Source organism: Diceros bicornis, chromosome 18, assembly GCF_020826845.1.
Source record: "Diceros bicornis minor isolate mBicDic1 chromosome 18, mDicBic1.mat.cur, whole genome shotgun sequence".
In the NCBI taxonomy this organism is placed as follows: Eukaryota; Metazoa; Chordata; class Mammalia; order Perissodactyla; family Rhinocerotidae; genus Diceros; species Diceros bicornis.
The window spans coordinates 58,045,078-58,057,468 of NC_080757.1; the positions used below are offsets into that span (position 1 = coordinate 58,045,078).

Here is a 12,391-nt window from a genome sequence, read left to right on the forward strand (position 1 = left end):
CACTTCTCACGTCTCTGTCATCACACCCGCCCTAGCGGGTCTGCAGGGGTTGAGAGGTTGTGGTTTATCAAACCAAAAAGATAAGGTGGGTTTTCAAAGGTGGGGAAAGGCTTAGAGCATGCAGTGACGGGCTGTGCTGCCGTCTGCGTTGCTAAGATGAGAAACAGTTGGAAGAGAGCTAACTGTCTGGCTCACTCGCAGCCTTGTTGACTGAGTTCTTCCCCGGCTCGTGCAGGTTCTGCTTGGAGTACTGACACCTCAGGAAGAACAAGCAGCTGGCTCGTTCTCCGCAACCTCACGCCCCAGGTACAGGCCCCAGCACAGCAGGGAGAGGCACTGAGGGCGAGGGTCTCGTCAGTGACCCAGAGGGGCTCCCAGCTGCCTGCGGTGCACACCAGTCTCCGTGCTGGGTGCCCTCATTCAGGGCCCAAAGGCAATGCAAGCAGCTTCGAGTGGACACACCCAGGGATCTTTTAACCATGTTCCTGGTGAATTGTTTACTTTTTACTCTTTTGAGGCTTAAAAGTATACCTTTGTAGACAGAATTGCTCCCCTTGAACTGTTCCCGCTCATGAGTGATCTGGCCTGTGCTCACCCTTCCCAGGGTCGGGGCTGTGAGGTGCCAGGAACCACAGGCTCTGTGTGATGTGCTGTGGTGAGAGGGGGTCAGAAGAAAACGGGGTTTTCTTCTGATTAGCTTAACTCATAAAATACAACTGAAATGTCCAAGATTAAAAAATTACATGAGAAATTACGAAATGTGAAAGGTTAATATCATGAAGTCGTATGTGTTAAGCCCTTTTGAGGACAGACATTTTCCCAGTGTTTGGTGCACCGCATTTCATATACATTTTCTTTGAAGAACATAGTGGAAGAAGTCACAGGAAGCTCGTTACCGCCCCCCTCTGCTTCCTCAATCAGATCGATGGCTCGACCCTGCGGACACTGTGTTTGCAGCACGGGCCTCTCATCACATTCCACCTGAACCTGACTCAAGGCAACGCCGTGGTCCGGTACAGCTCCAAGGAGGAAGCCGCCAAGGCCCAGAAGTCTCTGCACATGTACGTCTCTTCTCTGCTGCTCGGCTGGCCTGTGGCTGCACTCTGGCAGTGCTGGGTTTGGGTGTTATAGGAGTGTCCTGGGGCTACTGTGACAAAGCACTGCAGGGACAGACATTGATTGTCTCATGGTTCTGGAAGCTGGAAGTCCGAGACCAAGGTGTCGGTAGGGTCACTTCCTTCTGAGGCCTCTCTCCTTGGCTTGCAGACGGTTGCCCTCTCCTGGTGTCCTCACATGGTCATCTCTCAGCCTAAGTGTGTGTATGTCCTAACTTCTTTTTCTTATAAGGACACCAGTCATAGTGGATTAGGGCCTACCATATGGCCTCATTTTAACTTAATTACCTCTTTAAAGACCTACTCTCCAAATATGGGCACAACTGAGCTATTGGGGGTTAGGGCTTCAGCATATGAATTTGTGGGGACACAATTCACCCCATAACAAGTGTCCGTGACATGTCGGTTTCTTCTGCTGCTGAGTTGCCATGACCGTGCCCTCCAGCAGGGAAAGGCCCCCCAAGAGAGCACACATAGAGCCCAGGGATGGAAAGAAGGCCCTCCATCAAGTAATGCTGGGCACATGTCCTGTTCATGCCCACTGCTGGGCCTAGCAGTGGTCCTTATAGCCCGTTCCTCTCCCCTGGTTAAAGGACGCTTTTGAGAAGATGTGTACGTAGACTTACTCAGCAACATCACTGGAGACGTGAGACCTAGAAAGTAGTCATTCCTATTTTTAGTCCAGGATGTAAATTACGCTGATCCTAAATGATATCCAAGTTGAATGGTGCATTTACACACTTCTTCAGGAATGTACTGTCTACACCTACACAGTATAGCTGCTAGAGGTCTGAAAGGAGAGAAAAGTTCAGAATCTGGACTTGGAAGCAGCAATGGTAAAACATGAACCAGAGGGTTATTTCTGGGTGGCCTTGGCATGAACCTTCGGCTGCGCTTTTCCCATTAAAAAAACAGAGAAAGCCAGTGAGGTGGACACAGGAAGGTGCGGGGCCACTCCGCTCACGTGACCCCTGCTTGCTCTTTTGTTTGTTTTGAAGGGGTTTCTTTTTCTTTTGAGATATAATTGGCATATAACATTGTGTCAGTTTAAGGTGTACATGTTAATTTAATACATTTATATATTGCGATATGATTACCACCGTAGCATTAGCTAACACCTCCATCAGGGTACATAATTACCATTTCCTTTCTATGGTGAAAATGTTTAAGGTTTACTCTTAGCAACTTTGAGATATTTAATATGGTAGTGTTAACTATAGTCACCATGCTGTACATTAGCTCCCCAGAGCTTATTCATCTTATAACCAGAAGTTTGTACCCTTTCCCAACCATCTCCCCATTTCCCCCACCCCTAGCCCCTGGCAGCCACCATTCTACTCTCTGTTTCTACAAGTTTGGCTTTTTTAGATTCCACATATCAGTGGCATTATGCAGTATTTTTCTTTCTCTGTTTGACTTATCTCACCTAGCATAGGCCCTTAAGATTCATCCATGTTGTCGCAAACGGCAGGATTTCCTTCTTTCTCGTGGCTGAATAATATTCCATTGTGTGTGTGTGTGTGTGTGTGTGTGTGTGTGTGTGTGTGTGTGTGTGTATAAATCACATCTTCTTTATTTACAGTCATCTGTTAACAGACACTTAGGTTGTTTCCATAGCTCGGCTATTGTGAGTAATGTTGCAGTACACATAGGAGTGCAGGTATCTTTTTGAGATCCTATTTTCATTTCCTTTGGATGAATACCCAGAAGTGGGATTGCTGGATCATATGGTTGTTCTATTTTTAACTTTTTTGTGTGTGTGAGAAGATTAGCCCTGAGCTAACATCTGTTGCCAATCTTCCTCTTTTTGCTGAGGAAGACTGGCCCTGGGCTAACATCTGTGCCCATCTTCCTCTATTTTATATGTGGGACCCGCCCTCAGCATGGCTTGATAAGCGGTGCATAGGTCTGCACCCAGGATTCGAACCTGCCAACCCCGGCCTGCCAAAGCAGAGCGCACGAACTTAACCACTGTGCCACCAGGCTGGCCCCTCTATTTTTAACTTTTTGAGGAACCTCCATACTATTTTCCATAGTGGCTGAACTAATTTCCATGCCCACCAACAGTGCACGATGGTTCCCTTTTCTCCACATCATCACCAACATTATCTCTTGTCTTCTTGATGACAGCCATTCTAATAGGCGTGAGGCGATATCACATTGTGATTTTGATGTGTATTTCCCTGATCATTAGTGATGTTGAGTATCTTTTCGTGTACCTGTTGGCCATCTATATGTCTTCTTAGGAAAAATGTCTATTCAGCTCCTCTGCCCATTTTGTAATCAGATTGTTTTTTTGTTATTGAGTATATGAGTTCTCTATATATTTTTGGATACTAACCCCTTATCAGATATATTGTTTGCAAATATTTTTCATATTCCATAGGTTGCTTTTTCGTTTTGTTGATGGTTTCCTTTGCTGTGTAGAAGGTTTTTAGTTTGATGTAGTGCCACTTGTTGATTTTTGCTTTTGTTGCTTCTGCTTTTGGTGTCATATCCAAAAATTCATTCCAAAAACCAATGTCAAGAAGCTTTTTCCCTATGTTTTTTACTAGGAGTTTTACAGTTTTAGATCTTGTGTTTAAGTCTTTAATCCATTTTACTTTAATTTTTGTGAATGGTATGAGATAGGGGTCCAATTTCATTTTTCTGCATGTGAATATCCAGTTTTCCCAGCACATTTATTGAAGAAACTATCCTTTCCCCATTTAGTATTCTTGGCACTCTGGTCAAATATGAGTTGGTTTTATGTGCGGGGCTGTGTTTCTGGGCTCTCTGTCCTGTTCCACTGGTCTGTCTGTCTGTTTTTATGCCAGTACTGTACTGCTTTCAGTACAGTGCAGCTTGTAGCTCTCTCATACAGTTTGAAATCAGGAAGTGTGATGCCTCCAGCTTCGTTCCTCCTCCTCGGGACTGCATTGGCTATTTGGAGTCTTTCTAGTTCTGTACAAACTGTAGGATTGTTTTTACTATTCCTGTGAAGAATGCCATTGGAATTTTGAGAGGGATTATATTGCGTCTGTAGATAGCTTTGGGTTATATGGACATTTTAACAATATTAATTCTTCCAATCCATGAACACAGGTATCTTTCTGTTTGTATCTTATTCAGTTTCTTTCATCAAAGTCTTATAGTTTTCATCAGACAGATCTTTCATTTCCTTGGTTAAATTTATTGTTAAGTATTTTATTGTTTTTGATGCTATTGTGAATGGGATTTTTTCTTTATTTCTTTCAGTATTTCTCTTTATTAGTGTATAGAAACACAACTATTTTCTATACGTTGATTTTATATCCTGCAACTTTACTGAATTTATTGATTAGTTCAACAGTTTTTTGGTGGAGTCTTTAGGATTTTCTGTATATAAGATCATGTCATCTACAAATAATGACAATTTTACTTCTTCCTTTCCAATTTGGATGCCTTTTATTTATCTTGCCTGATCGTTTTGGCTAAGACTTCCAGTACTATGTTGAATAGAAATGACAAGAGTGGGCACCCTTGTCTTGTTCCTGACCTTAGAGGGAAAGTTTTCAACCTCTCACCATTCAAGATGATGTTGGCTGTGTGTTGGTCAAATATGGCCTTTATTATGTTGAGGAACATTACTTCTATACCTTGTTCATTGAGGGTCTTTATCATGAAAGGTTGTTGCATTTGGTCAAGGTGATCTTATGATTTTGATCTTTTATTCCGTTAATGTGGTATGTTACCTTTATTGATTTGCATATGTAACCATCCTTGCATCCCAGGGATAAATCGTACTTAATCGTGGTCTATTATCCTTTCAGTGTGCTGTTGATTGAGTTTGCTAATATTTTGTTGAGAATTTTTGCATCTTTGTTCATCAGGGATATTGGTCTGTGGTTTTCTTGCAGTGTCCTTATCTGGCTTTGGTGTCAGGATCATGCTGGCCTCATAAAATGAGTTTGGGCGTGTTCCCTTCTCTTCAGTTTTCTTGGAAGGGTTTGAGAAGGGTTGGTGTTAGTTCTCCTTTAAATGTTTGGTGACATTCACTGGTGAAACCATCTGGTTTTGGGCTTTTTCTGTGTTGGGAGGTTTTTGATTACTGATTCACTCTCCTTACTCATTATTGTTCTGTTCAGATTTTCTATTTCTTCATGATTCAGTCTTGGTGAAGTCACGTTTCTCGGAATTTGTCCATTTCTTCTAGGTTATCCAGTTTGTTGGCGTATAATTGTTTGTAGTAGTCTCTTATGAGCCTGTGTATTTCTGTGGTATCAGTTGTAATGTCTCCTCTTTCCTTTCTGATTTTATTTTAGTCTTCTCTCTTTTTTTCATAGTTAGTCTAGGTAAAGGTTTGTCGATTTTTATCTTTTAAAAAAACAGCTCTTAGGGCCGACCCCGTGGTTTGGCGGTTAAGTGCAAGCGCTCTGCTACTGGCGGCCCGGGTTCGGATCCCGGGCGTGCACCAGCGCACTGCTTCTCCAGCCCTGCTGAGGCCACGTCCCACATACAGCAACTAGAAGGATTTGCAACTATGATATTCAACTATCTACTGGGGCTTTGGGGGAAAAAAGGAGGAGGATTGGCAATAGATGTTAGCTCAGAGCCGGTCTTCCTCAGCAAAACGAGGAGGATTAGCACGGATGTTAGCTCAGGGCTGATCTTCCTCACCAAAAAAAAAAAAAAAAAAGCTCTTAGGGACCAGCCTGGTGGCGCAAGCAGTTAAGTGTGCACGCCCAACTGCGCCGGTTCGGATCCTGGGCACACACCAACACACTGCTTGTCAAGCCATGCTGTGGCGTTGTCCCATATAAAGTGGAGGAAGATGGGCATGGATGTTAGCCCAGGGCCAGTCTTCCTCAGCAAAAAGAGGAGGATTGGCAGATGTTAGCTCAGGGCCGATCTTCCTTACCAAAAAAAAAAAAAAAAAACAGCTCTTAGTTTTCTTGCTGTCCTGTTCTTTTAGGTGTGTTCTGGGAAACACTACTATCTTGGCCGAGTTCGCTGGTGAAGAAGAAGTGAATCGTTTCTTAGCCCAAGGCCAAGCACTGCCACCCACCTCCAGCTGGCAGCCCAGCACCGGGGCCGGCCAGGCACGGCTGAGCGCCTCGGGCAGCTCCCACGGCCTGGTGCGGAGCGACGCCGGCCACTGGAACGCCCCGTGCCTGGCAGGCAAAGGGAGCAGTGACCTGCTGTGGGGCGGGGTTCCCCAGTACTCGAGCAGCCTGTGGGGCCCACCCAGCAGCGACGATGGCCGGGTCATAGGAAGCCCCACCCCGCTGAACACTCTGCTCCCCGGCGACCTTCTCAGTGGCGAGTCCATCTAGGACCTAGAGGACCCGTGGGCGCCACAATCATCAGCACTAGGAGGAAAAAGCTGACCCTTTCCAGTCCGGGCATCGCTGAGGACCCGCCTGCCCCGAGCAGCCTAGCAGCCCTTTCGAGTACCTCTGTCCAGTACTGAAGACGAACCTACGCCGCAGTCCTTGTGAACTGTTCACGAGACAGTGCGGGCTGCGCTTGGTCAGTGTCACATGCTAATGACAGGATGTTTCTCATAGCTTTTTATTTTGTGTTGTCTTATGTTTGTATGGTGTGTTGTTTTGATTTTTAAGTATAAAAGCTGCTTAGAATAGTTCTATCATGAAGGGCACTTTTCAGATTGTGGGCTGGAAAGGGTTATTTTATCAAGGGGGAGGGAGGGAGGGAGACGAGAAAGCCTATTAAAACGAGCCTGTGATGATTATGCACATTACCAGAGGCGGACCCCGCAATCAGGGGAGCTGGTGTTCATCGCTGGGACTCCACGTGGCGGCCCTGGTGGCCCAGAGCAGTGCGCTGAGCAGGCGGACCAGCCTGCCATTTGCGCTCTGTCCCCGCGGGGCTGCCTATGCACATTACCTTGTTTCATTACTTTTTCATGTCATTTTTTTTATCCCAAAAAATATTTTTTAAAAGTCAAAAAAAAAAAAAGACATATCAAACATGCAAATACTTGAATCCAGCAGGCCAATAATGAAATGTGAACACTTTCTAAGTCTAATTCTACACTTCCAGGTTGACATCAGTACGCAGAAACAGGCTCTAGGAAAAATTTCTAAGTTCACAGCCTATGTGTGTGTGTGTTGAAACAGAGGCGTGCATGTGTGCGTGCGTGCGCACTTTCTGTGTTCGTGTGTTAAGTGTGTGAGGGATTTAACTGTGGGTTTTCCCTTTTATTCAGTATATGCTTTTTTTGGGGGGGGGGCCGCATTGGTCAAACGTTTGTTATTATTATTATTAGCTTCTAACTTTGCACTGAGTGTCCCTGCCCTTCCTTTAGCTAATCCTATACATTAAAGAGAATTCGTAGGACAGGGCGGGCGACAATTCATGTGTAAATGTTTACTCAAGGACTCTGTTATTGCGTTTAAAAATTACAGTGTATATCTCTGGAGAAATGATAATGTATACCTACCTTTAGCAGCTTTTTATTGTGGACTAATGCAAGAAAATTATTACCAGAGTATTGCACCATTTTTCCATTTGGAATATAAAGTTAAAGAGAAAAAAAACTGTTGTTGAACTGTGGCCATAGATCCTCGTGGAGAATGGATGGTTCCGCGGGAGGAACAGAAACAAGCACTTGGGCGTGGGTTGTGACTGCTTTCGGAGGAGCCTGTGCTTAGGGCTCTCACCTGTTTACAGACCTTTTTTTCTCCTTCAGACTTTAAAATAAAAAAATTTTAAAAAGGAATTTAAAAAAAAGAAAAAAAAAAGACTTGCGTCGTAAAGAAACCTATTTTCAGAATGCGGATCGCTACTTCAGAGCTCTGGGATTGGACAGTGTTGTTGTTTCCCTCCGGCCATCGTCGTGGACTCTGTCGATTGTCCCCCTTTGTCGAGGTGACAGGCGTTGTGGTCACTGTCTTGCACATGCGGATGCGCTCTCAGGAAAGCCAGGGTTCCCGAGGGGCAGCTCCACACCATTTCATGTATTTTGTAACCAACTCCTAGCACTGAAGATGTTATTAAAAAACAAAAAAAGAAAGAAAAAAAGAAAAAAGAGGAAAAAAAAACACAAAGAAGAAAAAATACCTAATCTCTAATGTGTAGCAGTTACATATTTACCAAATAATGGACTCAAAAGAAATAGATGTTTGAAGAGTGCTTTATATATTAAAAATTGCTTTATGTTTTAAAAATGATCAATGTTTTGATTGTTTTGCAAGAAAGAAAGACAATGGAGTAACATACCCTCAAGTATGTTTAAAAAATATATGAACATTGTGCTCCCTGCCTGCTTGATCAGGAAACTTGTGCATTACATTTTTTTTAATTAGCTTTTTAATGGTTTTATCAAAACAAAAAAACAAAAAAAAAACACAAAAAACAAAAAAACAAAAAAAAAGAAGGTCCTGCAAAATTGCAGATCAACAAAAGCTGGTTTTATAGAGGATCATGAACTATGCACAAACTGGGTTCAAGACTTTGTTCTCAAGTTTAGTAGTGTATTTAGCTAAACAAACTCTCCTCAGAATAACTGCATCTCATTGCCATTACATGCGTTCTATATATTTGATGTATATATACCCGTGTATGTATATCAAATATATGTGCGTGCGTGCGTGCGTGCGTGTGTGTGCATCTGGACATACAGCTTCTCATGCTGCCATTTAGCATCGAGTTGTAGAAAAACTCCTGATATTTTAAAATTGGAGATGGAAGTAAAGAATCTGTTTATTTGTTTTTGGTTTTTGTTGAGGTTTTTTTTTTTGACCTTTTATTTTGAATTAAAGCTGTCTGTAACTCTAAGATTAAAAAACAAGTTTGTGGCTTTCAATGTTTTTCCTTATAGAATGTGATTGTTGAAGAACATGCACCGAAAGTTGCTTTCAGAAGTACAACGCTTTGTTGAATCTTAATAAATTGCAGTTTTTTTCTTGGCTGTTCAAATAAATGTGTGTTGTATTTTTCAAAGACTGATATCTTCAATTTTCACTTTGTATGTATTGGGAGAGAGAATTGTCCTGCTATATCTAACAAATTCCCTGTCTTTTTTTGTGATATTCTTAGAGTTTACGTATATAATCAGATAAACTCTGAGTTTCGATTGCTTGACTTGTAATTTTATCATTTGTTTTGTGGTTTTGCAGTTAACGTTGAAGTCTTACTAATAATCATCGAGAGATGCAATAGAGCTTATGAGCTCTCCTCCACAGTCACCTCCTGAATCTGCTGCCTCTGATGACCAGTATTGTCTGGGACAGCAGTGGGACCTGGCCAGGGTCCGTCTGCTTAGAGTCCTGGCTGAGGACCACTGCTCACTCTCACCTATGACCCAGTTTGGGCATCAAAAAGATTCGGAGAGAAGAGAGTAATGAAGGTCTTTGGAGTTTCCTAGACACTTTATTCATTTATTTTTGTAAAATAGCCTTAACTTGTACAAAGCATTTTGTACTAGCACGGTAGAACCTATGGTGCTGGATAAAGCAGCCACATTTCACTGCAATGTTTCAGGTGGCAGTTAGAAATAAAAACACTGTGGTTTGTTTTCTCAAACAAACCCCTGGAACACTTACCATGACCTTAAATAAGTTCAGTGTCAGTGCTTCTGTTTCCTCAGGATTATAAAGATAGCCTCTTGAAGACAAGCCAGAATGTCCTCTGTGACCCCTTGCTCAGATACTAGCAGAATGAGTGTCTTTTTCTGTCTCCGCTCCTATGGGTCGGTTCCACGTTTTATCAAGAAGATAGGACCCAGGGCCGGCCCCGTGGCTTAGCAGTTAAGTGCGCGCACTCCGCTGCTGGCGGCCTGGGTTCGGATCCTGGGCGCACACCGACGCACCGCTTCTCTGGCCATGCTGAGGCCGTATCCCACATACAGCAACTAGAAGGATATGCAGCTATGACAGACAACTATCTACTGGGGCTTTGGGGGAAAAATAAATAAATAAATCTTTAAAAAAAAAAAAAAGAAGATAGGACCCGGGTTGGCCCCCTCGGACGGGGTGAACTCCTGGCTCTGACCAACCTCTTTTGAAAGTTGAGAAGGAAAGCACTGAATGGGTCATAATGAGGAGAAGAAATGAAAGATGACATGGCAAATGAAACTCAGAAAGTGAGCAGTCAAGATGCACCTGACATTTTAAACTAGCCTGAACTTGGAGGCAGGCACTCTCCAGCTCTGCCAGCCAAGTCTTCAGTGAGTGTTCCCTTGGCTCCTCCGTGTCCAGAGTTACTACAGGGAGCCAACCGTACCAGCGCCTGCTCCGTGGGAGAACAAGGTCAGGGCCTCGAGATGTCCAAAGGATGCAGCAGGTTTCGTGTGCCCTGGGCCTGGGAGGCTGGATTGGATTTTGACAGACTGGGGAAAGTGAGGGATAGGTGGATCAGCACAAGCCAAGATCCAGAGTAACTGCCTCCCACGACTGTAGTGGGGCTGAGGTCTTGGGACCCACCCATGTCTGGAATCTTGAAAACAATCAGTTCAGAGCTGCACTTTTTTTTTTTTATTGTTCTGGCAACACCATAGGAGAACGGCAAAGAAGGAAGGCAGGGTGCTCAGTGGGTGATGGTGTGACATGCCGAGAAAGGGCTGTTGAAGAGAGGGGAGAGGCCAACAGAAGAGGTGTCCTGGCAAGCATTGATCCTAGTGATAAAAAGACGAGATTTGAGGTGCTGGGGAGCTGAGCACATGGGCACTGAAAAGAGGGAACACAGAGACAGGAAGGCGTTTCAAGGAGATTCTTTGCAGGAATCGTACATTTGGGATGGATCAAGAAAAACCTACACGGGAATCATGATGGAAACATGCAGTTGATTTACCAGGTTTGCACAGGGTTTCGAAGCGGAAGCACTGTTGACAAGCTCTGCTTGCGTAGGGCCATCCCCTGACCAGCAGCACCTGTCGCAGGCCTGGCCACCGAGGCTGGCTCCCCAGTCGGGAAAACCAGAAGCACCTTTCCAAATGCCCCCTCCATGGGCAGTACTGCCTCGGGCTTAAGTAACATTTCAGATGCTGGATACAGCACAGAGCAGTGGTTCTCAACTCTGGCTCCATGTGAGAATTATCCGGAAATTTGTAAAAATCCCAGTGCCAGGGCATATCCTAAACCAATTCAACCAGATTCTCTGGGGTGGGCCCCAGGCACGAGAGTTTTTATTTTTATTTTTTTAAATATTTATTTTGTGTGTGTGTGTGTGTGAGGAATATCAGCCCTGAGCTAACATCCATGCCAGTCCTCCTCTTTTTGCTGAGGGAAGACTGGCCCTGAGCTAACATCTGTGCCCATCTTCCTCCACTTTATATGGGACACCGCCACAGCATGGCCGGACAAGCGGTGTGTCAGTGCGCAGCCGGGTTCCGAACCCGGGCTGCCAGCAGTGGAGCGTGCGCACTTAACCGCTACGCCACGGGTCTGGCCCCGGCACCAGAGTTTTTAAATCTCCCCAGTTGGTTCCATTGAACAGCCAACGTGGAGAAGCAGTGGCTTAGAGGAATCTGTCATCAGTCATCAGGCATGAAGCAGCACTGTCAGCCTCCCGTCCACTGGAACAGCAATTTCTAAGAGTTCAGTTGGTCTCTTTTGGCAATTACATCTACTTTTTGCTTTTGCTTTTTTTTTTTCAGCCAAACTACCATGTGCCAGGCATGGCACTAAGCACTGTATAGGAGCCGTGTCATTTGCTCCCACAGCCCCTTGAGGTGAGGAACTGGGGCTGGGAGAGGTTACAGGACATGCCCAAGGCCCAATTAGTAAAGGTCAGAATCCAGGCCCATCTGGCTCCACCACTGTCGCTCAGTCAGCCCCACAATGGCTCCATTGCAGAGGAGTGTGACGAAATGTTCCCCTGGAGGATCCTGAGGCCACACTTGTATGAGAAACAGCACCGATGGAGATGGATGTGCACGTGAAGAGAAGTGGCCCCACAACAGTGGGCGGGTGAGTCTGAACTCAAAGCCAGTGGCAGCTGCTGCAGCCTGGAGGCAGAATTTCTTCTCTGGGAAACCTGCTTGGTCTTAAGGTCTTCCAGCTGATTGGATGAGGCCCAGACACATTATTGGGGCTAATCTCCTTAAAGTCAACCGATTGCAGATGTTAAACACATCTACACAATAGCTTTGCAGCAGCACACACAAAGCTGACCATCACACACAGTAACTCTGTACAAATACTCTGGGCCAGCCTTCCACCTATTTTCGTTAAGTAGCTTGTCCTGATCTCTAGTTGCATGGTGGTAAATGATAACTGACGGTAAGGCCAGATCAAACTGGAAGTGGTCTGTTTACATTTCATCCATCCGAAAGTGTATCCACGATGATTTAG

At 44.6% G+C, this 12,391-nt stretch overlaps 1 protein-coding gene across 6 annotated transcripts in view; it reads left to right on the forward strand.

Annotated features, from left to right (window-relative positions):
• TNRC6C (trinucleotide repeat containing adaptor 6C) overlaps positions 1–10,038 on the forward strand; it is a 147,969-nt gene extending 137,931 nt beyond the window's left edge. For 4 of the 6 annotated variants that reach the window (XM_058561743.1, XM_058561742.1, XM_058561744.1 and 1 more), the window contains 3 exons: positions 236–306; positions 922–1,061; positions 6,049–6,771. In XM_058561743.1, the coding sequence (XP_058417726.1) occupies positions 236–306; positions 922–1,061; positions 6,049–6,409 (572 nt within the window). In that variant the 3' untranslated portion in view covers positions 6,410–6,771. Of the gene's footprint in view, positions 1–235; positions 307–921; positions 1,062–6,048; positions 6,772–9,217 lie in introns of those variants that run through there. The other 2 variants (XM_058561746.1, XM_058561747.1) reach the window with 2 other exon arrangements.
• Positions 10,039–12,391: the final 2,353 nt, after the last annotated feature.